General features: G+C 34.4%; 1 protein-coding gene across 4 annotated transcripts in view; it reads right to left on the bottom strand.

The window, feature by feature from the left end:
• Positions 1–27,090, bottom strand: part of ANKRD12 (ankyrin repeat domain 12) — a 122,497-nt gene that overhangs the window by 69,123 nt on the left and 26,284 nt on the right. For 3 of the 4 annotated variants that reach the window (XM_025886868.2, XM_073898528.1, XM_073898529.1), the window contains exons 2-4: positions 19,954–20,091; positions 8,339–8,486; positions 2,254–2,322 (exon numbers count right to left, since the gene is read on the bottom strand). In XM_025886868.2, the coding sequence (XP_025742653.1) occupies positions 2,254–2,322; positions 8,339–8,486; positions 19,954–20,040 (304 nt within the window). In that variant the 5' untranslated portion in view covers positions 20,041–20,091. The remainder of the gene's footprint in view (positions 1–2,253; positions 2,323–8,338; positions 8,487–19,953; positions 20,092–27,090) is intronic. The other variant, XM_025886869.2, reaches the window with a different exon arrangement.

Below are 27,090 nucleotides of genomic sequence, written 5' to 3'. Positions count from 1 at the left end.
AAAAGTAAAATCTAGTAATTGAAGGAAACAAAATGAAGAAAATGTACATAGAATCTATTCTTAAAATACTTTCTCAAATTTTGGAGAAAATTTTGTATTTGCAAAATAATGGATTTTCTGCTTTCCTAATGGCATTTTCATGCAATATTTTAAAAAGAATATGCTCTAAGGTGATACATACTGAGTTGACAGGAAAAAGTGAGATATTTATAAATTCATTTGAGCATTCAACCGCCAAATGATCAAAGACTGATTACATTTTGGAAAAGAATATAATTGTACATATTCCAAATATTCAAGCAAAAAATTCAAATTAGATACTAGTATCCAATCTGGACTTTTTTTTTCTTTGAGTTATGTTAGTCATTTGTCTGAGTTCATGGTTTCCATGAGATAGGAAAAGAAGGTAAGAAAACAGATGCTGGTAGCTATGTTAGAGATAACTATATACCATTCTTCAAAATTTTGTTAGATTAATACATCCCAAAGTATGCTTTTTCAAGTTTAAAGTATTCAATGAAATTTTGTCTAGGATCTATTCTGTGAAGAACTTGTTTCCTGGTCTGTCATAAATAAAAAATGATCATATAAATTTGAGAAAGTTTGGTGCTTTTCAAGTATAACTGAAATATGTACTTATTTGTCCAAATAATGGGTCAGAATTTTAAAATTTAAACATACTGACACATGTGCTCATTTAGCACAGTCTCCTATAGACCTGAAATTCCCCTGAGCCACTCAAGAGATTTTGAAAGAAAAATCCAAGTGCTTTACTTAAGATTAAAGAAAAACAGAGAAATGGATTTTGAACAATCCAACATTTTTTATTTCAAGGTTCAGAGGAACTAAGAAATATAGAGATGTCTCAGTCTTATAATTATGAAAATTAATGCTTTCTTTTCAGGACTAGTCAGAATAAACAGAAAGGTCAACACTGTCACATCTCAATTAAGTGTAGAGTATATTAAGGAGAAGAGACAAAATTTCTTACTTGGGGAACAGTTCATAATCCAATCAGTGTCTCAGAAACTAAAGAATATGATACTTTCCCACAAAGCAGTCATTGTGGAAGGAATGGAGCAACGGAGCTATAACTCAACTGGAATGTGTATATTTCAATTCTGAGAAAAAATGCTGCCATTGCTCTCCGGCTCTAAAGCATCTATACATATCTCTAAAAGTTAGGTGCTTTTATCTTTTGATTTCCAGCACCTATACTCAGATCATGGATGGTTTCATCCCATATAGCTCTTTCAGAAAAGTACACCTAACTCCACAGTAAGTGTAGGCCTTTTAAATTTAATGCTGACTGTAAACATGTCCTTCACTCCCAAATTTTGATAACCAAATACTACAGACTTATCAGCTCAATTAATAGCTTTCAGGATAATTTTAACAATAATTATTTGGTTCTATATCACCCTCACCCAAACTGCACAAATTTATAAAATAATAAAAAATATACCCAAAACAGAAGGTTTCTTTCAAGTTTTTACAGCTAAATGTCATATGCTGAAAGCTGGACACTTGGATACCCAGGGACTAAATAATATTTTACATTACAAGAAAGTTAAGAGATAAAAATGTAAGCCCATTTTTTTTTTTAAAAAACAGGATAATCAAAACACTTAACTAATTAGTTTTCACATACTAGATGGTATTTATATATATTCTCCAATATTTTTCTATCTGGAGCAATTATGAAGTATTATACCTGGTGCCATAGCCAAATAGAGTTGTTCCAACACAGTTAATGGTAATGGCATTTCTCCAGGAAAGCTGGTGTTTTAATCCACTGTTAAATTCAACATGGGCAGCAAAGTCAATAGACTAAAGATAGTTCAACCAAAATTTAAAAAACAAACAAAAAAAACACTGCATGATTAAAGCATAAGATGACACTGTCTATCAAGACCAGACTTGGTATATCTTGTGACGAGTACAGAGCAAAAGAGATCAAAGACCTTGGGTATCTTTCCATAGGGATTGCTGCACTGCCAAGGGGCTGACTTTTATATTGTTTTCTATGTGAACGGTGCCCCCCACATTGTGCTATACAACTACTATGTGGCATATGATGCACTAGATACCTCAAACAAAAACTGGAAAATTCAGTGTCACTCATGTAAATTCACTTATTTAACCAAAGACATCTATATACTGGTTTGAAAGGAAGTTATTTATAGTACAATAATTACTTGTAAATGTGAAAGAAACCACTGGCTCAACAGGTGCCCCTGATAATCTAATTACCTGAGTATGTCCTGTAAGAAGATATAAGTCTCTCCCCCCAATTTTCACTTGTATGTCCTGGATCTGAATCTACAGAATGAGAAGAGACAGGAGAAAAGAAAAAAAGCACACGAAGGGAAATGCAGAATTCAACAAACCAACATTTTTCAAAGGATCACTAGTTAGTCAATGATCTATCATTGTTTTTCCAAAAGATTATTTTTAAAGTAAAGCCAAAAGCACATTTAAAACACAGGTTTGGCTGAAGATTTCAGTTTGGCTAAGATTTCAGTTTCTTCAACTGGAATATTAAAGTTGAGAAAGTCAACCATGCAGTTTGCAATAATAGATATTACTGATGCTGCTTATTAAAAGATACCTCCTTTAAGGCTATGTATTTTTTCAATTTCTGAATACGATAAAAGAGGCAGTACTCTATTACTGTTTTTCTGTTTAGAATTTGTCTTTAGAAAACCTGAATAAAGGACCCTTTTTGTTCTATGAATGTCAAACTACTCAGAAGACAATGAACACTTTGGACAGCAGTATCATTCTAGACCACAGACCTTTCTATAAATTATACACATTTTGAGTGATATGAATTACTACATTGACCTCTACGTAAGACCTGTTAGAAAGGAAACAGCCTAAAATCAAAACAAAGTTTATCAGCTAAGATAAGAATACGGAATTCTGCCTAACAATTTATGACAAGTAAAAATATTTCCAATTGACTTTTGGCAGTATGGCCAGAGCAGATACAATTACTTGCAAACAATATGCCGTTTTAAACACAATATTATTTTGATCTTCATATACTCAACTTATTGACATACACTTTTCTTTCTGGGATCATTAGTATAGATATTATTCATGAGTTGAGTTAGGTATAAAGTGTTGGGGAAAAAAAAGGAAGCAATTTAGAGAACAAATAAAACATAGTGCTTGAAACTTTTAAAGATAAGCCTAAAAGTTTAGTGATGAGAAGGCTCACTCAACTGAAATAGAAATAACTGATAAAATAACATTTAGACCAATTCTAAACCAAGTGGGTAAATGGATTCAGTGACAAGCCTTTCAATGAACACTTGTATTTCAAAACTGAACACATTAAGTTAGCAATTAGAAAAATTCCATGACAACTATTTGACATTTCATTTAAGACAAGCAAAAATGGCCCCCATATACTGCAAAGAAAAGAAAAAGCAGCAACCAGTAAGTTATGCCAACAAACAGAATTAAATGGATTACTGAAAGCAGATCATATTATTGTAACAGATTGAAGCACAATGGATAAACTGAACTTTAACTTATATTCATTAATATAAGGAAGTGGTTTATTCAGTTTATTCAAATCTTCCTTTGGTGGTAAATTAATCCACCCTGACTCCATACACCCTTTGGCTTTTACTCAAATAAGTATGTTTATATTTGGTGCATCTGAATGACTATTCTACAAAGATTTTAATTCAGGAGATTCTGTATCTTGTCGCTTGACTCGCCCATTTTCCCTCTGTGCTATACTGAGACCAGTGCTTCCTATGAGGTTTTTATAAAACACTGAGTGCTAAGCAGAGCAAATCTCTCTCCCTGGTACGTTCTCTGCAGCAAGGCAAGACAAGTAATACTTATATTTTAAAAGCCATCTTTTTAATATTCTGTTTCAGGTTGCAAGAGAGTAAGAGAAAAAAATCAAGAATGATTAAAAAGGTTTGCACTGTATGTTTGAAAATTTTTAAAGTGAAAGTTTTATAGATGGGAACCAGAGAAAATCTGTAATAATTAATCTCCATGAAAATCATCAAAAGGTGATCATTCTTATTAAGCAAAGCGCTGATTTTATCTGCTACTTTAACGTAGTTACCAGAGAAATTATATTTGTTTTCTTTTTTTTAAAAAGTTCTTCTCTCCAAAATTGTTTGAGTCCTATTAATCAGGGTAAACCCTTCAGTGGCATCAGGAAAACAGAACTTCTAAGGCTGGATGGTAGAGAAGATTTAGTTTAAAACATGTGAACATGCTCCACCACTGCCACCATGGACTTTGGGAACAGATCATACTGTGCCTCTTTGGATTTTCTCATGCCGCATTATCTATACATGCCAAAAGAAAAAAAATAGTAAGTAAATAATGCTTATAAAGAGAAAACAAGTATTTTAAAAAGTGAAGGACACTATCTTTCTACTTATTTAAACATACACACTAAAATGATGAAGTGCCACTGGTTTACCTCTATAGAATATTAGATCAATCAAACTTAAAGAAAAACATGTGCCCCAATGTTATTTGAGGTTAAAGAACATTCATATACCGCTGGTGGTTTTGTACCTCTATATAATTACTTTGGAGAAACATCACAGAAATATTTAACCCTTAATTCTGTAATCCCACTCCTGGGAATAAATAAGAAAGAATTCAGGGTATAATAAAAATACAACCTGCAAAGATGCTCGTGATGTCATTATTCCTAACAAAATAATCGCAAATTTAGTTTCAAGGCCAATAAGAGACTCTCACGTATACCCTGAAGAGAGCTGTTTAGTACTTTCATATCGAGGGATTGTGGCTTTCCCTTGAATGCCATCAGACTAGAAAGTATGATTTTTTGATTGACAATGCAGGAATAAAGATAACTTAGGTAGAAACATGAGTAACTCTTACAGAACCGCAGTTTTCAGTTATTAATGACCATACTAAAAACTACATACAGTGTCAGTACTGTAAGATGCCTACCCAATATTCATTCTCTCCTTCTTAGCAGAAATACTCCAATTTTGATCAGGGTGACAATATGCCCAGCTAAAAGGAGTTAACCTTCCAGACTTCCTTGCAACTAGGATAGCCTAATCAATGAGATGTAGGCAGAAGAGTTCCTAGGGATGTTGTTTCATCAATAAAAAGGCAAAGTTTCACTGGAAGAAAGATACTTTTGTCGCTGGTCCTTCCTCTCCTACTTTCTGCCCAGGAGGAGGCAGAAGATATTGTGTGACTATAAAAAGCAGAATGTTAAGAACAAAGCCCATGTACGAGTTCAGGGTGAGAGAGCAGAACGATGAAAAACACCCCAGTCCCTGATGGCATTATTGAACTACTTATACCAACAATGAAATAGTCTTTTATATTTAAACAATCTTATCTTTCAATATGTGTGTTAATATATGCCCTGTGTACACATCCATACAAATATAAATATACATAAGCTTTCAAACAGTACATATTATTTCATAACCTATTTTTAAATTCTGTATGCTATGAATATCTTTCCATTTCATGTATTCTTCTACAATGTTATTCTTAAGAGTAAAAATTATATTTCTTCATTGGATTTACCATAATCAAAAAAATTCTCTCTTACTTGACATTATTTTCCTGGGTTTAATTTTTGCTATTATACATGAAGTGGAGATAAAGATAATTTTCATTGTCATCAATTACTTATATAGATTAAATCCCAAAAGAAAGAATAGGTCAAATGTTAACAAACTTTAGTTCTGGATAAATGTTTTCATATTTACCTCCAATAAATATTCCTATTATTTAGACCAACTAAAGTAAGTTCCTATTTCTGGCCACTGACCACCTGGTACGATTTAGGTCAACAATTATGTCAATTGTTACATATTGTTTTTGATTATTATTGATATATTTTAAAAATATATTTCTTTGCTGGGCGTCTGCGTGGCTCAGTTGGTTGAGCGACTGCCTTCAGCTCAGGTCATGATGCTGGAGTCTCAGGACTGAGTCCCACATTGGGCTCCCTGCTCGGCGGGGAGTTTCCTTCTCCCTCTGACCCTCCCCCCCAATGCTCTCTCTCTCTCTCATTCTCTCTCTCTCACAAATAAATAAATAAAATCTTAAGAATATATATATATATATATATATATTTCTTTGCCAAGAGCAATTGTTGTTTCAAACTACTTGTTATCTTTTCTCCATTTTCTCATTTTTTTCTCTTCACATTTCAGAGACCTTTAAATACTAAATATATTAAGAAACAAGGATTGTCATATATGTTGTAAATATTTCCTTTATATCTTTATAATTTCAAGTAATCATTTAAAATACATTTTATAAAAAAGATCAATGTCAAATGTGGGTCTTGGTGCTATAATTATTTTCATATGGAAAATACCACTTGATAGTACTTTGGATTAGATGGATTGTAAATAAGACATTCTGCTTTGGGCCTGGGGAAATTCTTATTAATGCTCTGGGGGTGTGTGGGTGTGTGTGGGTGTGTGTGTGGGGGGGGTGTGTGTGTACGCACATGCATGTATGCACAAGCAAAACTAAAGCCTACATCCACTTTTTACTAAAATTTGTAAATTTAGCCTACCAAAAATATGTTTAAATCCATTAAAATCTTGTCCAGTGTTAGCATATAACCTTTTCAAAAGATATGTAAGAGTCTGTTACAAAACAATCTTAATGAGAGCGAGCTGTAACATTCTGCTACATTCAGGGAGTCGGAATATTATAGCAGGGGAAAAGTATATAATGTAGTAAATAGCCCCGCATCGGGCATCGGGCATCCGGCTCCCTGCTCCGTGGGAAGCCTGCTTCCTCTCACGCCCCCCTGCTTGTGTTCCCTCTCTCACTGTCTCTCTCTCTCTCTGTCAAAAAATAAATAAAAAATCTTAAAAAAAAAAAATTAGATTATGTTTATCCAGTGCTTAAACTTTGTGCCTAAGTAACATTTTCTCCTTTATTTTACAATAAATAAAAGACAAATAATCTAGCTGATCTGATAAGGTTCTCATGGGAAGTTTATTATTTTGAAATCTTATTTACTTCTAAAAATTAATTAACATTCTTTGAATTTATCTAAATCCCTTCTTCAATTACTAGCAGAAATATCACTGTCACTGGAAAACAAAACCTGGTTAATGCAAGTACTTTAAAAATGACAAACAAAAGGACTTCCAGGGAAAAAATATGAGAAAAGTTAAATCTTATCTATCTAAAGGCACATATGCACCTTCTCAGCTAAGTGATCAACTAAACGGCTGAGAATACTGCTTAAGGATAAGGAGTCATTCTTCAGAAAAAAAGACTGAATCTCTAGAAGTCAGTGTAACTTAAAATGAACAAAGCACAAAATATCTTAATCATTGCAAAAAAGAACAATTTTCAAGGATTAAAAATGTCACATATAAGAATTTCTAATTCAAGCTAAGAGAGACAGCAAAATACACAAAAGGAGGCCTACCTCCTGAAAGTTAATTTAAGTACTTTCTAAAGCTATGTTAGCATAGGGTGTTTCAAAAGTCTTTATAGAGTATTTTCAGATTCCAGAGTCAAGATCATTTCCATATTGATGATTAAAATGGCTAGAAAAGTATAAGTAGAATATAATCTCTGTACATAAACTCAGATTAGGACGCTAACTTTCTGTGAGTGAAGCTGAAACATTCTTAAAAACAGTTCATTATTAGTATTTTATGCAAGGGATAAAACAATTATGATAAATACATATCAAACACTGAAGTTTAGTTTCAAGAAATGATTAGTTCAGGGCTACAACACAATCTAGTAGTGATTTAGTAGATAGTGGTAATGAGGTTCTAATCTATTGTGAACAACTGGGACTGACTGATGTCAAGGATCATTCTTGACATATGAGAGTTCTGAGGAAAAAAAAGTACCATGAATTGGGCTTAGGCAAGAAACCTCAGTAATTTTTTTTCAGGGTTGGGGAGGGCATATTTCGGATTCATTTCTGAATCTAACCTGCCTATACTGTTTTCTCTGGTGGGTTCAATAGTGTGTCCACAAAAACTCAACAACTTTTTCTCACCTCTAACATATCCTATGCTCCTTATCACAGTAAATTTTCATCACTGAAATGCTCCCCAAGAAATTAAGTTCTGAAAGTGGTAAGAGATTTGTAATAAACACGGAGAGTAAGGAAAGAGGCAAATTGTTGTTATCTGATTAGAGATCATGTTTGGGTGAGAAATGTATGAATTTCTGCCCCAAAATGATAAATCTGAAATACTGAAATACAAATATTTCTCTATAAAATGGGGTGCAAGAGGAATGATATGAAGAAAATCATAGTGAAAGAATGATTAAGATTTTACCAGAGAACAACAAATTATTCTACCTGTGTCTGAATCTCGTTCTTCATTTCTTGATGGGCTAATGGTAAAAGGAAGTTTACGTTTCATGGATGATTTCTCTTTCATCTCCTTGCCCACATCACTTCGGTCAATTTTTGGAGTTTTACTATATGATGCAATCTTGTCTTTACTCTATTAAAAATCAAATATGAATAAAGTTGTAACAATATTAGCTAAGCAATACAGTACCTAAAAATTAATGAAGTTTCAAATATATACAAAAGTAGAGAGGTATTGTAAACCACTGTCTTCAATGTATTCAAGACCCAGTTTCAACAAATTTATCAGTTTTTAATTTGTCTCATATTCCCTTACTTTTACTTGACGACAGAATTTTAAAATAACAATAAAACAAAATATCTTGAATATAAATAAAACTCTGTATCTAAGTATAATATAGATGAATCATCAACAAACAAATACATAAACCTGAAAAAGCGATTCTGTATATAATTAAACATACTGTGCTTTGTGAATATCCTGTGCCCACCCATTCAGGTGAGTATCCTACCTTCATGGTCTACAACCATTATCAAGTTCACATTTATAATCCAAATATCTAAATTGGTACTGCACATATAAACTGGGCTATAACGACTCCTTTGTGAAAAACCCGCTAGATACTAAGAATTAAGCCCTATCACCTTAGCAGGAGAGCTTAAAAGAATAGTGATAGGAGGGCGCCTGGGTGGCTCAGTTGGTTAAGTGTCTGCCTTCGGCTCAGGTCATAATCCTGGGGTCCTGGGATGGAGTCCCACATCAGGCTCCCTGCTCAGCAGGGAGTCTGCTTCTCCCTCTACCCCTCCCCCTGCTTGTTCTCTCTCTCTTTCAAAAAGATAAATATTAAAAAAAAAGAATAGTGATGATAAATGACAGATATGATAATTACAGAGACTCTCAGAAGCAAATTAATAGACTCAGACTGCAGAAGATACCAGCTCTCAACCCAAGACAGAAAATGAAGGAAGGGGGGGGAAGAAGAGGCATTAAAAATTAAAAAGTAGAATTTATCAATAAAATCAAACCCCTAGAGGGGTTATTAAAAAGTTAAAAAAAATACTGTATTCATTTTTATACCACCAAAAGTTTAAGAGGCCTAGAAAAACAGACTATTCTCTTAGAAAACAACATTACTAAAAATTGGTTCATGAAAAACAGAACAGACCAATCATGAAGACCATAAATCCATAGCTAAAGATTTTAAGTTTAAAAAAGGTACCTAGCCCAGAAGATTTTACAAGAGAGTAAAAAAAATTCAAGGGACAGATATTTCACGGGTCATGTAAATACTATAAGCATGAAGATATGATAAGAAGCAACAGTCCATCTTATAAGCCTAAAATAAAACTGATACCAGAAGGGAATATAAGACAGAAATTATCAACTAAATTGGTTATGAAATAAACACAAAAATAAACTACCTAAACAAACTGTCAAATCAGATGTAGTGTCTTAGAACTTAGAAAGATAATATATCATAATCAAGCAGGGTTCACCCAAGGAATACAAGAATAGTTCATTATTAGAGAATCTCTTAAGACAATTCACTGTATCAAAAGATTAAAGAAAAACTATACGATGAACTTACCAGGTGACAAAAATACATTTTGACCGAGTCTACATTCATTTTTGATAAATCTATTAACAAAATCAGGAAGAGAATGTGACTTCTTTTATCTTAACTGATAAAGATTACTGAAGAATAACAGCCTCGTATTATTTATTTCTCAATTATAAAGTTAAATCCTCTTGAGCTGTTTTTCCACTTCTGCCATTGACACTGAGCTTCACAGGCATGTATTTTCTTTATAAGGTTGTTTTAGAATGTAGGTTTTATTATTACTCAGGTATGGTGAAGCCAACAGACAAGGAGACCACTGCCACTGAAAGAACAGTTTGTTACAGTTCTCAAGATGAGGGGGCACGCCACACTACACAGGGACACAAACGGTAGCACCATGGTGGGTTAGGGGGCAGAAAGAGAGAAGGGAAATGAGGGGAAAAGCTTTTATTGTGGTTTCCTCAGGGAAGAAAAGACAAGGCACAGTAAGTGGGCTCAGGATTGGGTATTTTTAGTAACGTCAGCAGTTTCTGGGCCATGGGCATTGTTTCTCTTACTGTCTGGTACCCGGCTCTAGAGTGATTTATTAGGGCAGGGGAACAGTGGGCCAGGGTGGGAGAGTTGGATACGGTTGGTGGCTGGGTCTGGACTCTGGATTGGTTGGTTTGCATATGAAATGTTGGTCATAAATGAGTTGTTTACTATCTTTGGGAATTGGCTAGCCCTGGAAGCGGCAGTCTCCCTGGTGTCAGCAGGCCCCAGATGTCAGAGCATCAGAAATAAAAAGGCATGATTAACACAAAGATTAACCAATGAAATTCCAGAGACTTGCCTTAGAAATAGGAATCTTTGTTATTAACAGAATCTAAGAAAAATGTGAAGGTGTCCATTTTCCCTCAAATCTGTGTAAGTAAAGATACTGTTCTGTGCCATAAAACAAGTTAAAAGAAACCAATTTGATAACAAGTGGAAAATGTTCACAAGAACATATTGGTCACACTCACCTCTGCAATATGGTGATTAGTGTGAATATTTCTAACTGCTACCAACCAGCTCTGTTCTCTGTAAAATAAACTATCCTGGTTAGTACTACTTGAACAAAGGGTTTTTGTGAGATTCTTAAACACTTTAAAAATTATTTTCAGATCTGGGGAAAGAAACTTTCAAAATGAATAGTTACATCTGACTGTCTTGAAATTTCTGTATTACCAAATCACTGGCACATTCTTCTTCCATACCCATGACATAGAAAAGTCTAGAACTCTTAGATTATTTTAAAGTATTTTAAGTCTTTTTCATTTATGTTAATTCTGTTATTCTTTCAATAACCTACAACAGCTAAGATACACAGTAATGAAATCAATGTAAACATCTGGGGCCTACTATACATTAGTAAAAAAACCATGACAACAAAAATCAATGGCAAGATGAGTATGACCTTCTATCACTGTTACTGTTAGACAATATACTGGTAGCCTTTACCAACTAAGATGGAAAAAAGAAGAGGTAAAAATTTACCGAGAAATAAAAAAATAGAAAACTCTTGAAGGACACAACCTTAAATATGAAGAGCTATCTGTAGGTAGCAGCATTACTGGTGTGTTGGGAGAGAATTCTCCATGGCTCTCTTGCATATCTGCACATCTTACAGAGGCACTAACTCCCGTTGTTCTGGACTATCTTTTCAAGAATATCTATATGGAGAACAGCCTTGGAAGGTAGCATTGGAAGAAGCACAAAGGGCAGGTCTGTATACTGTTCTGTATAATAAATAATTTCTCCCTTTAGGGGCAGTAAGTCAGGCAGCCCATTATAAAAGATCAGGGGTTTCTCTCCTGCACTGCAACCCCCTTTTTATGTAGTTGTCACCTGACTCTCTTCTTCGCATCCCCTTGTGAGAAACAGGGCTCACGTTACAGGCACAAATGCTTATAGATGGCTACTGCTATTGTTATGAGAAGTTAACTTTCCTTTATATCCCATTCAGGAGTCTCGCATCTCCTGCCAGCATCCATGAAACTGATTAGCTTGCAAGTAGGACAGTGTACAATGCAATCTCAGATTCTTGATGGTTTTTTACAAGGCAATTTCTATTTTCATTATTCTTCTATGTATTTTCTAATTTTTCTACAACCAACATGTATTATATTACTTGAACAGTAAAATAAAAATTTCTCTCTTATCACTTGGATATAAAATAATGACGGTCTGAATTATGTTGATAAAAAGGATAAGACAGCTACTCAGCAGGTTAAATGATTAATATCCACTTTCACACTTCATGAATTTAACCTAGATTTAAGATTTTTATAGAAGGTTTTATCAAAGATTTTTTTTTTACAGATCATAAATACTAACTTACAGCTGAAAACGGTACAAAATAATTTCTAAACTAAAATCAATGGAAAAAAACCCTACAGATTAGCACTGAAAGGATAAAATACTTGAAGAATTGTGAGGAGACATTTTTGATGAACTCCTACTGTGATATTTAATGAGGTAATGAAAGCACTTTATATTAAATGCATATTGCTATAGAATGTGATTATTATTTAAAATAATGCTCTACTTAAATCATTTAAGAAATTAAATTTTGGTTCAGGTTATTTTATTAAGTTAGGATCTCATAACAGCAATAGTCTGTGTCATATTAAACTGTAAATAAGATCTCTATCAGAACAACTCTGTATTCATTTCTAAAACCGTATGGAAGAAAAAACTCAGAAGCTTGAGGCTGGCTTCAAGGCCAATCTACTCACTAAGTTAAATATCTAACACTGAAGAAAATCACTTTTAACAACAGCTTTCAATGTCAACCTGCTCAGAAATCCTAAAACATGGCAATGAGCACCATGCACACTGCCTCAGAAGAGCTTCTGATCCTTACCCAAACAAGTATGTGATCTTGATTAAGTGATTGTACAGAGATTGAGAAGAGTTAAATATATCACTTTGGGTAAGCCAAAAATTAATAAATGAAAAACATAGTAGTCTGTATTATTCTTCCCATTTATTGTATAAATCTAATGATTAATAAGCATTCTTAACTTGCCAAGCAATGTTTTTAATAGAAGTATGTTAGTGAAAAGTGTTTGCTTTTTGCTAGTTGTTTCTACACTTTTATGAAGGCAATGCTTAGCCACTACTGTTTATTTAGTGGCAGCTTTCAAAAGATACATACAAAGTACCTAGGAAGAATAGAAGTTTTAACAAGTTCAGCCATATAAATTCAACCCCCAAAATGATATCAAGCAACCCAGATATAATTTCACAAATGCAACCTTTACTATATTCAAACATTTAGAAAAAGAAGTTCTAATTGTCTTCTTAAATCTAGCACTGCATTCTGTCCCTAAAACTCTACTGAAATTACCTTTACCAAGCAAAGTCATTTTAAGGTATCTCAATTGACAAAATCCAATGGCCTCACCCTTCCCGTTAACCTCTGTGGCATTTGGCATACAGACTCCCTTAGCTACTCTTCTCTGTTTAGCCTCTCCTGGTTCTCTCTGTCCTCATTTCCTGTCTCTTGATGACTCTTAAATATTTGAATTCCTCAGGGTATACTCTCCTCCATTCTCTCTCCACTCTCTTTGGGTGACATCTCCATAATAATGTGGTTACTTTTCCACTAGTCCTCATATATTTATTTCCAATAAGCTGTTTTGAGCTCTGGATTTTTATCTAACTGCTTATTAATACTTCCAGTTGGATGTTCCAATGGCCAAATCAACAAGTACAAAGCAAACATTCTTCTCAAAACAACCCATTCCATTTCTTGGATTCCTTCTCAGGGAATAATAAACCTCAGGGTGGACCCAGATTACTTTTTCTACATACTCAAGTTTAATTCATTCAACATCTCTTAGATCTGCCAACTTCTTTCTATCCCCATAGCTGCTGCCCACACTGCCTTTAGTTTGGATTTTTAAAATAACACTCTAACTGCTTTCTACCATAGCCCTTCCCTTTTGACTCAATGGCTACAGGATAAATTTCAAGTTCCTTGGCAAGACACATAAGGCCATAATGAACCGGCCCCTGTCTAATGCTCATCTCCTACCCTCCATCCTCCACAGGCTACATCCTGACTTTATATGTACTACTGTAACGTTAAAATTCATGTCTTTTTTTACATCTTGGACTGTCCTCTGCTTCTACTTTCCTGCTGGCCACATACTCATTCATCCTTGAGAATTCAGATTAAGTATCTTTTCTACTGTGAAACCATCCCTGAACCCTCTACAGTTGATTGCTTCTCTCCTTTTTTGTCCCATCACTGTACACTCAATACTTCCATTAATGTGCTTCTTACAATGGTAGAGCAATTCTCAAAGTATGGTACCTGAGACCATTTCAGAGGATCTGCAAGGTCAGAAATATGCTCACAGTGTTACTGTACTTTGCTCATTCTCTCAAGAATACATACTAGAGTTTTCTAGAGGCTACATGACAAGTGATATCCAAATACACTGCATGCAGAAGCAGATGAGAATTCAGTGGTCTTCTGTTAAATCAGACATTAAAGATATGTGCAAAACCAAGGACACTCTTCTAATAGTTTTTGTTTTGGATTTATATAGCTATATATCCCATATAGTTGTTTTCCATGAAAATATATTATGTGTGTAAACATGTAGTAATAGTTTTACTGTTTTTTTAAACCAGTTAATATAAAATTAATTTTTTCTCAGTTCTAATTTCTGATACTGTAAATATCAACAGATATACCCACATGTAAAAAAACTTTTTTGGATTTTTCCCCCACAAAGATTATTTATTTGAGAGAGAGAAACAGAGAGAAGACAAGCAGACAAACAGGCAGAGGGAGAGGGAGACGCAGACTCCCTGCTGAGCTGGAAGCCCAATGTGGGGCTAGATCCCAGGACCTGGAGATCATGACCTGTGCTGAAGGCAGACACTTAACCATCTGAGCTACCCAGGTGCCCCTTTTTGGGATCTTTGATTATGCTAAAGGGGTCCTGAGAGCAAAACATTTCAGACAAACAGGAAGAGTAATTAGTTAAGAGTCTTCATAAAGATTTAAATCATACCTTAACCACCTGTTGTTTTATGCTTAGCGTCATAAAACAGTACATAATACACTAAGAATCCCATATAAGGTTTGTTAGATAAAACTAATAATGAAATCATTCTGCTTAGGATTTGTCACATTTGGTGCATTAAAATATATTTGGGGAAACTTGTCTATGGTGGAGTGAAGATACTGGCAATTTATCTCCCCAAGAAACAATGATAAATCTAGACAATTGTCAAAACAACCACTTCAAGGCTCTAGAAATTGAAAAAAGCAAACAACAAATTGAGAAGTCTTTTTCTTTCAAGAAAAACTGCCTAAATTTTCAAGAAAACTTTTTCTTTTTTCAAGAAAAATGATTTTTTTTCAAGAACGGTGAGTGTCTTTGGCATTCTTGCTCGGGGAATGCTTTCATTCCCTGGCTGATGCTTAGTTTGCATGAAGTGCTACTGGGGTGGGGTTGGCAATGAAAACCAGCATCTTTGCTGCCAAAGAGTGTCAACCTGAATTGGTATAGAAGGCCAAAAGCCCACACCCAGCTGCACTGTTTATAAAAATAACAAACAGGGTAGGAAACAACTGGAGGGGGCACAATGCATAGTCCTATTAGCCTAAGATTGTGATCCTGCTGCAGAAGAGCAGCAGCTGGTGCGTAAGCCAAAAATTTACCAAGGAGACTGCAGAAACGAAAGAACCATAGGGTGTACCAGATAAGATTTGTTTGCACATATCCTTGGCTGAGAGGGGAAGCTATGTCAATGTATGGGGAAGATCTGAGAAGGGCTACGCTCTCCATATATCCCTCACTGACTGGGAAATCGTGTGTACCATGCAGAGGAAATCTGTGAGGGTCCAAGCTCTCCACATATCCTTAGTTGACTGCACACAAGCAAAGGGAATACCTGGGTGAGCCTAACAGAAAGTAAATACCAGGGCAGATTTCAAAAATGCCTGAAGAGGGGCGCGTGTGAGTGGCTCAGTCAGTTAAGTGTCTGCCTTCGGCTCAGGTCATGATCCCAGGGTCCTGGGATAGAGCCCCGCATCAGGCTCGTTGCTCAGTGGGGAGCCTGCTTCTCCCTCTCTCCCTTCCTCTCTGCCGCTCTACCTGCTTGTGCTCTGTCAAATAAATAAAATCTTAAAAAAAACAAAACAAAAATGCTTGAATGCTGAATGCACTCCTCAACACACAGGCAAGTCTGTCAATAGAAGGTGAAAGTCTTATGGCTCCTGGTATTTGAGTAAAACCTCTGACCAATCAATTGCTGCTGATTAATCTACACAGACACAGGGGTAACCCTGGGGAAGCAAGACCAAAAAAGAAAAAGGAAAAAAAATGGATACCAGTGGTTGAGACAAATACTGCAGATAAATTCTTAACATTTCATTATAAATAAATAAATAAACTCAGCAGCAGTTACAACTTTCAGGTGGGAAATAATGAGAACCCAGAATTGTAGAACTGCTACAGTATATGACCTAAATTGTCCAGTTTTCAATAAAAATTAAGACACACAAAAAAAGCAAGGAAAAAAGTATTCAATAGAAACTTCTCTGAGTAAGCCCAAATACTAGATTTGACGGTTATTATAAAGAAATAAAACAATGTTTAAAAAATTAAAGTATGACAATGACTTATCAAACAGAAAATACTAATAAAGAAAAATTACAAAAACAACCAAATGGAAATACTGGATTTGAAAAGCAGAGTAACTGAAAATGTATTAGAAATGTTCACCAGCAGATGTGAGATGAAAAAAAATCAGTAAATTAATTATTCCACATTTCATGAAAACCTTTAATCTACAGATCTAAGAAGCTCAAGAAACCCCAAACAGAATAAATACAAGGGAATCCTAAGCACATGACAGAGAGAAGCAATAAAAAAAAAAAATTCATCTTGACAAGTGTACAAAACAGCTGACTTATCAGAAACAGTTAAAGCAAGAAAGAAGTAGGGTGACATTCAATCAATTTTTTTTCTTTAAAAAAGTCAACTAAGAAATCTATATCCAACAAAACTGCCCTTTGAAAACAGTCACCAAAGACCACAATTCTATAACTCAATTTGTATGGAACATCCAGAACAGGCAATTCTACAGAGACAGAAAGTAGATTAGTGACTGCCTAGGGCTGTGAAAGTTGGGGACAAAGCGAGGAGTGACTGCTGATGGATACACAGGTTTCTCTTTTGGGTAAAAATTCTCTAAATCAGTAGTGGAGATAACTGCACAACTCTGTAAATATAATAAAGACTACTGAATTGTACACTTTAAAATAAGTGAATCATATGGTATGTGAATTATATCTCAATAAAGCTGTTTTTTAAAATACAGCAAAACCAAGATATTCCTAGATCAATGAAGACTGAGAAATCTAATCATGGCTGAAGATCTGTTTTACAGTAAATACTGAAATTCCTAGAGACTGTAAGGAAATAACAACCAGACAGTAACTTGAGTCTGTAAGAAGAAGAAATTAAGAGTGACAAAAACTGGTAAATTTGTAGGTAAAAAGAACTGTATGAATATGTGGTTTCTCCTTTCTTCTTTCATTTCTTTAAAGATTGTACAAAATCCTAACAGTCTATTTTGGAGTTAATAACAAATGTTGATGAATCTATAGATACACAAAAAAAAGGGGAAGAAATGGAGCTATCCAGGAACAAAGTTGCTATGTTTTACTGGAATTACGTCAATATTAACTTACAATAATTAGATGCATATTATAATCCAGAGATCAACTTCTTAAGATTACAATTCAAGAAATCAGAAATTTAAGAAGTTTAAGAAATCAGAAATGTAAATAGTACAATGAAAAATATTTAGAATAAAAAAAGGCAGCACAGATGGGAGAAAAACAAAAAAAATATGAAACATATAAGAACACAGCAAATCTGCAACGACGTGGATGGAACTGGAGGGTGTTATGCTGAGTGAAATAAGTCAATCAGAGAAAAACATGTATCAGATGACCTCACTGATATGAGGAATTCTTAATCTCAGGAAACAAACTGAGGGTTGCTGGAGTGGTGGGGGGTGGGAGGGATGGGGTGGCTGGGTGATAGACATTGGGTAGGGTATGTGCTATGGTGAGCGCTGTGAATTGTGCAAGACTTTTGAATCACAGATCTGTACTTCTGAAACAAATAATGCAACATATTAAGAAAAAAGAAAAAGAAGAAGATAGCAGGAGGGGAAGAATGAAGGGGAGTAAGTCGGAGGGGGGTGGGGAGATGGGTTAGCCTGGTGATGGGTATTAAAGAAGGCACGTTCTGCGTGGAGCACTGGGTGTTATGCACAAACAATGAATCATGGAACACTACATCAAAAACTAATGATGTAATGTATGGTGATTAACATAACAATAAAAAAATTTTTTAAAAAAGAACACAAGACAAAATGGCAGATTAAATCCAACCCTATGAATAATTATATTAAATGTAAATGGATTAATCATTTTAATCAAAGGCAGAAATTGCCAGTGCAATCAAGCAAGAAAAAAACAGAAGTATCTATACTGGAAAAGAAGTAAAATTATCTTTATATGGAGAGAACATGATCCCATTTGTAGAAAATCCTAAGGAATCCACAGACTTTTAGAACCAATAAATGAGTTCAGTAAGGTCACAGAATACAAAATCACTACATAAAAATCAATTCTATTTCTATACACTAGCAATGAAAAACCCAAAATGAAATTAACTATTATAGCATCTAAAAGAAAAAAACACTAATAATTTAGCAAAAGAAGTGCAAGATTTGTACACTAAAAACTATAAAGTATTATTGCTCAAGGAAACTGAAGATCTAAATAAACAGAGATATTCAGTGGTGATGGACTGGAAGATGCCAATACTATCCAAACTGATCCATTCAATAAAATCCTTATTAAAAATCCCAACAGGTTTTTTGTAGAAACTGACAAGCTAATCCTAAAATTTGTCTAGAAATGTAAAGGACCCTGAATAGCCAAAACAGTTTTGAAAACAAATTCTGAAAACTTAAAATTCCTAATTTTGAAAGCAGATCTGGGGTTGTCTGGGGGTTGGGGTGAGAATAGGGACTGAAGGCAAATGGGCATGAGCATCATTTAGCCATGACGGAAAGGGTATAAACTGGATTGTGATGATGGCTGCAAAACTTTATAAGTTTACTAAAAATCACTAGATTATACATTAAATGAGTGAATTTTAAGGGTATATAAATTATACCTCAATAAAGGGATTAAAAAAACATTTGTACACAAATGTTCATTGCAGCTCTATTTATATTTGCAAAAAACCGGAAACATTTCAGATGTCCTTCAATAAGAAAATGACTTAGGGGGAAGAAAAGACTTAAAAGGAAAAACAAAAAACAAAAAGGAAAAATTCAAAGATAATGTGTAAAATTAATTAGATAAAGGAGATTGAGACCAGTTAGGAATGAAGAAGGATAGATGTAAAAAGAATCACAGGTCATTGGCAATGACTAGTAATAATAAATAATAAGCAAAAGCTGTTAATATTTATTAAGCACATAATATGTAACAAGCATTGCATTAGGCACTATACTTATGCCATTTCACTGTCACAACAATTCTCTAAAGTACTCTTGTCCTCCATTACAGAGAGACACTGAGGCTGGAAAAGTTACGTAAATTTACCCAAGGTTAAATTTATGGAAAATGCAACTGCTACTGTATATGTGTGTTTTGCTCCTGGGGGTCAGGAGGTGGAGAAAGAAATGCCAAATGATTGTGAGGTCTTGGATCTTTTTTTCACCCCCTCTCACTGATTATTTCTTAAGTAAATATGACATATTAGTAATTGTGTTATCTCAGGGAATGAAAAACAATCTTATTCCTAGGGATCCAATTTAATTTTAAAAGATTTAGATAAATGGTTTGGATTTATCTGGCATCCCACTGCTTTTTATTTTATGGGTAATTACTAAAAATACTAAATGGGGAGTTCTTGCCAATTCCAAAGGACTCAACACATCTTTAGTATAATCATATACCTTTCTTCCATATGGTTTTTCTACCATATTGCTGTCACTGTCAGAATTTTCACTCTGGACTGGTTTTGTGAACCCAGATTTGGGCATCTTATAGCTGTTCAGCTAGCTTCTTCTTTTATCAGTCTTCTCATCCTGGATCTGTAAAGAATGGATATATAAGGGTTATTTGTATACATATGCAATGAAACTTACTTAAGAGTATATACCACAATTAATGCAATTTGATATTCTCTATGTCTCTGTAAGTCCTAGCCTAAACTAAGTTTTCATTTAAGAATTTGAGCTTCTAATTAAAGTCCACTCATCTTGTCACTGAAAAGAAGAAAAGAGAACTACTTTTATATTTCTTCCCATCTTCTCTAGACTAATATCTAATATCCAGTTTTCCAAGGAAACACAAGCAGTAGAAATGAAAGCAGTAACAAAGTGTTTGTCATTTCAGCCTGTCTCTACAGGTAGAAAGTCCTAGCAGATTCTCTGGTAGTTCTGCACTGGTCTGGAATATACTTCTGAAGACCCAACCAAGAATCTGATAGGTTTGACTGCAATTTTATAATATCTAATTCCATTTTAAATTAACTTAAATTTATGAAACCATTCCTACTTAAAATTCCTGGAGTATTTATTCACCTTCACTCAACTCCCAGACATTCCCAGGCAGTTAGTCACTTTATCAACCTATCCATTTGCTTAATGTTTATCATACTGTAATTATCATGTCATATACCATTTTCTTTCTAATTTGTTCAGCCTTCTGCTTCCTGCTCTGCAATAGGTCAAGAACCTTCTTAGAAGCTTATGCTTATATACAAGCTTACACTTGAAATCCAAAAAAATTCCAAGGGAGTTTTACAAATAAAAAGGGAAGCCATGAGACTAGACCAGCGTTGCTGTCTGATGACCTACTAGCTACATGTGGCTGTTAAAAGTTAAACTAACTAAAATTAAAGTAACTACTATATAATACAGATATACATTTCTATTATCACAAAGAGCTCTACTGTATAGCACTGGGCTAGACTGAAGTTGCTGGCCAACAGGAACATGACTTAGACCACAACATTAAGCAGAATGACTGACAAGCCTAATTTTTAATTATTTCATGCAATAAATTTCCTATAGATGGATATTACAGGTCTAAGTAAGCTACATTCTAGCATCTATGTGAATTATTAAAACCCAGACACCTTGAACAGAGGGTTAATAAAATCTTCTACGTTCTTCAAATTGTTCTATTGGTGCTTTAAAATGTTTGATTTCAATAGGTGAATCAAACCCCAAAATCCCTTAAATGAATGGACTTAACTTGTAGATTATCAAAACTAGATTAAATTAATCTGAACATAGCCAAATCAGAATACATTCCAACAGAAAAAAAAAGCCAGAGTTCAAATAGTTCAAATCTTTCATTTATAGAGGAGGAAATAAACTTGAATAAAGAAACTTTTTTGATACTATACACATGAGGCACAGTTTACCTTGGGATCATTCAACTGTTTCAACTATTACCATATAAATAGAATCATTAAACATAGCACTGCCCTCAAAACTAGCCTTGTGTAAAGCCTACAGAGTTACAGTTATGAGTCATATATAAACAGATAAATTCTGACTCAAAAGCAAAATGGATCTGCATAATATCAACCCCAGGCATTAGTGTAGGTGAGACTATAAAGATAAACCACTAGCTCCTTTGTAAATCAAGCAAAGCAAGTTATTGGTGAATGTAGGACTGTCATGAATATTTTTTAAGAAAATTATACATAGCAATAATATTCTATTTATGAACTGTCAGAAAAAGGTTGTATTACCTTTCAGTAACTTTATTTGGAAAATTTCAGAATAAAAATCAAAATCAGATTCTAAAAATAGTCCATCAATAAATAATAAGCATGTAATATATAGTTAGGTTCTGAGCCTATGCTATATAATGTAACTGCTAGAGCAACCAATATACAAACTATACACAGGATAATCAAAATCACATTAGGTAAACTAAACCAGAGTATCTTAAAATGTACAAATAACCAAATAGAAGGTAGGAAAAGAATGGAAAAAAGATATGCCATGCAAGCACTAACCAAAGGAAAGCTAGAGTAACTACATTAGTATCAGACAAAAAGATCTCAGAGCAAAGAGGAACTTTACATATTACACAGATAAAAGGATCAGTCCACTAAATAATGTGTATGCAACTAGCAACAGAGCTTCAAAATACAGGAAGCAAAACCTGGCAAAACTGACAGGAGAAATAGACAAATTCATAACTACAGCTGAAAGCTTCAACTACTCTAAGACAGAAAATCTAACTGATATTTGTACAAAAATCTGCCCAACAACAGGAAAATATTCATTCTCTTCAAGGGCACATAGAATATTCACCAAGATAGGCCATGTCATGGGTCAAAAACAAACAGTGGGGCGGCTGGGTGGCTCAGCTGGTTAACCGCCCAACTCGATCTCAGCTCAGGTCTTGATCTTAGGGTTGTGAGTTCAAGCCCCATGTTGGGCTCCCAAACAAACTACACATCAATACAACAGCTCATCATCATATACCAAAAAATCTTCAATAAAATATTAGGAAATTAAATTCAACTATATATAAAAAGGACAATCCATCATGACAAGTAGGATTTATCCCAATAATTGAAGGTCAGCTTAATGCGTGAAAATCAATCTATGCAATTCACTGCATTAACAGACTAAAAGCGAAAAAAACAAATAGTAGTCTCAACAGATACAGAAAAAGCATCTGATAAAAGTTAATACTGATTAATGGCAAACAACTCCCAGTAATAGAACAGAACTTGAATGCTTTCTTTGTCTCCTAAGATCAACAATGAGGCAAGAATGTACACTCTCATCAAACCTCATCTTTTCCCCCTGGTTTTACTGAAGTATAACTGACAAACACTGTATGTATCTATGGTGTACAATGTGGTAATTCGATATATGTATACACTGTGAAATGATTACAATCAAGCTAATTAAAACATCCATCATATCACATAATTAACACATTTTATCTGTGTGTAGTAAGAGCACTTAAGTCTATACTCTTAGAAAATTTCAAGTATATAATACATTATTAACTATAGTCACCATGCTGTACATCTCCCCATTTCCCCCAATCCCCAGCAACCACCATTCTACTCTTTGCTTCCGTGAGTTCATTTTTAGATTCCACATGTTAAATGAAATCATACAGTATTTATTTTTCTGTCTCTGGCTTATCTCACTTAACGTAATGTCCTCCAAGTTCCTGTATGTTAGCACAAATGGGAGGATTTCCTTTTTTTCAATGACTGAATATTCCATGGTAAATATGAAGACCGTATTTTCTTTATCCATTCATCCATCAACATACATTAAGGCTGATTCTACACTTGGCTATTGTGACTAATGCTGCAACACAGATTAGTAGAAATATCATTTTGAGGTATTGATTTCATTTCCTTTAGATATATACCTAAAAGTGGGATTGCTGGATCAGATAGCAGTTATACTGTTAATGTTTTGAGGAACCTCCATGCTCTTTTCCATAGTGGCTGCACCAACTTACATTCCAACAAGAGTGTATAAGGGACCTTTCTCACCACACGGTCACCAACTCTTGCTCTCTTGTCTTTTTGGTAACAGCCATCCTAAAAGGTGTAAGGTGAGATCTCATCATGGTTTTGATTTGCATTTCCCTAATGATTAGATTAGTGATGTTGAGCACCTTTTTTTTTTAGATTTTTAAAATTAATTTATTCATTCATTTATTTATTTATTTGACAGAGAGAGACACAGCGAGGGAGGGAACACAAGCAGGGGGAGTGAGAGAGGGAGAAGCAGGCTTGCTGCAGAGCAGGGAGCCCGATCCGGGGCCCGATCCCAGGACCCCGGGAACACGACCTGAACCGAAGGCAGACACTCAACGACTGAGCCACCCAGGCGCCGAGCACCTTTTCATATACTTGGCCATTTGTGTGTCTTCTCTGGAGAAATGTTCAGGTCCTTTGCCCATTTTTAAACTGAATTTGTTTACTATTGAGTTGTATATATTTTGGACATTAATCCCTTACCAGATGTATGGCAAATATTTTCTCTCATTCCAAAGGCTGCCTTTCCATTGTTTTCCTTCGCTGTGCAAAAGGTTTTTAGTTTAATGCAGTTCTACTTAATACAAATTTCCTGGAGTGCTGGTTAAAATACACATTTAGTAGGTTTGAAATAAAACCAAGAATTTGTACTTCTAATAAGTATCCCAGTGGTTCTTAATCATTAGGAAAATTTGAAAACAAATTAAATTCGTATTTTTACTGATATTATAAATGATCTCATTAGAAAAGGATTCATTTCATTAAAGACAGGATTTCTCTACCATATTAAACCATATATATACACAACATGCATGCATGTGGGTGTGTGGGATATCATCTTAATTTAAAAAATAACTACATTAAGCAGGATGAGAGTCTCATTAAAATTTTTTAACTGTCATTGCCTTTCTTCACAGGGTAACCCTTTGTGAGAGTACTTTAACTTACAAGAATGATCCTAAAAAGCATTCAAACACTGGCATCATATTTATTTTATTCTACTGATTGTTACTTATGCCATAAATGCTCCATAGCTTTCTTCTCTTAGATTGACTTGTTTCCATTTTTCTGGGAAGTATATGTAGCAACTATTAGTTTCTTATCACTGCCTCTTAATTATCACCTTTAACACTGGCTTCTCTGGAAGTTTATTCTTCCCTCCACTTTAGATAGAAAATTTGTTGCTTACTCAATTACTGCCCTCTTTAGATTTTTAAGTTTAAAATCGTCTTAGAAGAAGCTTGCAAACCACAGATATTTCTTTCTTTCAGATTATAAGGAAAAAATGAAGTTTTATACAATTCTTTACATTTAAATAGAACTTTAAACAGTATTTTCCAAACTGATTTTTCAAAGCCTCCTTCATTGGGATCTCTAGAAACTACTTTTGATGTGGAGTGGGGGGTGAGGGATGGGGAGGAGAAATCACATAACTAGAAGAAAACTACTGTATCTTAAACCTCTTGACCTATGTAAGGTGGTACCCATCTACCTTACCCAATCCTTCTTTCCAGTAGAAAAATATTCTATAAGCACACTTTCTTGGATTACATATGCATTTGCTTTAGCAAAAGGAGTCTAACTGACTCATTTATGGGGCACAATGCATGCATATCTAAAAAGTCCAGTTACTGGAAACTTGCTAAAAACTATTGATAAAAATCCGTATGTAAAGTTTAACCAAGCAAGTAAAACTAATTTAGCCAGTAGCAATGTCACTAAACTAATGCTGTTATAATTTAATAACAAAAAGAGCAGATTCAAACAACACAGCTAACTCGACAAGAATAATTACACAGATAAGCATCCTTCTTGAAGGCTGAGGTAACTGCAATGTCAAGTCTTGCTTGACAGTCAGACTTCTTAGTATAATAACAAAACCAATTCTTCAGGAAATATTAGTAAGTTGCTCTTTTTTGTTTATGACTTACTCTTCATCCTAAGGCTAACAATTTGGAGAAAACTTTATCTTCCTAGCAGAGAGTAAAAATCGCCCATAGCAAGAAGCCAAATGTTGTTGAGAAAATGCTTTGGAAAAACCAATGAAGAAGGAATAAGCCTTGGGAGCAGTCTGTAGGGAAAAGCTACTCAACACGACAAAACAAGTGAGGGTTAAGGGAAGAAATCCAAGAAGAGAGAAAAGACTGGTAGACTATTGGCAAGATAGGGAGGAAAGAAAAAGAACACCGCTAGTTGGTAGTATGGCTAGACGAGAACTTTGGAGAACAGTAGATAATGGAATTTGTGAAGTTATATGCTATGGATGTAAAAGATTACATAAAGTAAAAGTGAAAGTCTACAGAAGTGTTCCTCTAAAGAAACTAAAGAAAATTCTGTATTTTTAGATCACTTTATAGTTTTGTAACATTCAGTGACCACTGGACCCTAAGAATCAATGCTTTAAACATTATTTTTTTGTTAGCCCTAGTTACTCTATCTTCCAATTATAAGTCTAGTCACTCTATTTTCCAACTATAAGTCTGACTTCAAAATTCCTCATAAGGGTATCACAAAATAGCAGAATTTGTCTTTAGCTTCTATCTACAAAACGAAAAGGTATCAAACTCAAAGTCTGTCAGCAAATCTTTCCCAATTAAGTCATCAGATATGCTTAGCTTTACTACTACAGCTCCATACCTACTTGGCAATTAGTACTCATCCTTTAAGAGTACATTTTTACCAAGGTTTTGGTGGCAGGAACAGGGGAAGCTTTCCTCTAAGTGGGCTAAGATAAGCAGAAGTTTTAAAAAAAAAAGTCAGGGGGGGAAAACACCCAAGAGAAAATAAGCAGAACAAAGTACTGAAACCAAAACTTAGTAATGGATGAATACAGACTACATGGATTAAAAGTTAACTGAAATCTAAACACAGATGCAACAAGCTGACATTTTATAAAATGGTTTCTTTCCCTCACTTCAACCCTGCCTAAACCGACTTTTAAATTAAAGACAATCAAACTGCATTGGCATTTGTTTTTAGCTTTGATGAGATCCTCTTTGATTCACATTACTGCTTCCAGAACATTTCAATTTACTCAAAATATGCTGTTCTTTTAGGCTTATGCAACCCGGTAATTCAAACTTGCTTGACTACCAGAAGCAAAGCAGAATGGTTTGTTGTTGTTGTTGTTTTTTAAAGATACAGATTTCTAGCTTTATCTTTGGAACTACTGAGTCAGAATATCTGGGAAGGGAAATAAATACCACTTTTTAAAAAAGCTGCCTTTAGTGGCTGCCAGGGGTTGGGAGAAGAGGGAAACAGGTTTCTTTTTGGGTAATTAAAAATGTTCTAGAATTAGGTAATGGTGATGGTTGCACAACATTGTGAATATACCTACAACCACTGAATGGTACACTTTAAAATGGTTAAAATAGTGAATTATATGTGAATTTTATTTCAATAAAAAAAGGTCCCTGGTGGTATAACTTAACAATTCTGAAACTGCTATACAGTTGAGCCCTGAACAATATGGGTTTGAACTGCACAGGTCCATTTATATGTGGAATTTTTCAATAATTATATATTAGAAAAATTAAAGAGATTTGCAACAATT

The sequence above is a fragment of the Callorhinus ursinus genome, unplaced genomic scaffold (genome assembly GCF_003265705.2).
Source record: "Callorhinus ursinus isolate GAN/ISIS: 27379988/994484 unplaced genomic scaffold, GSC_fseal_2.0 scaffold11, whole genome shotgun sequence".
NCBI classification, from domain to species: domain Eukaryota; kingdom Metazoa; phylum Chordata; class Mammalia; order Carnivora; family Otariidae; genus Callorhinus; species Callorhinus ursinus.
The sequence above is the reverse complement of the archived record's forward strand: the minus strand, read 5'-3'. Positions and strand labels throughout refer to the sequence as shown.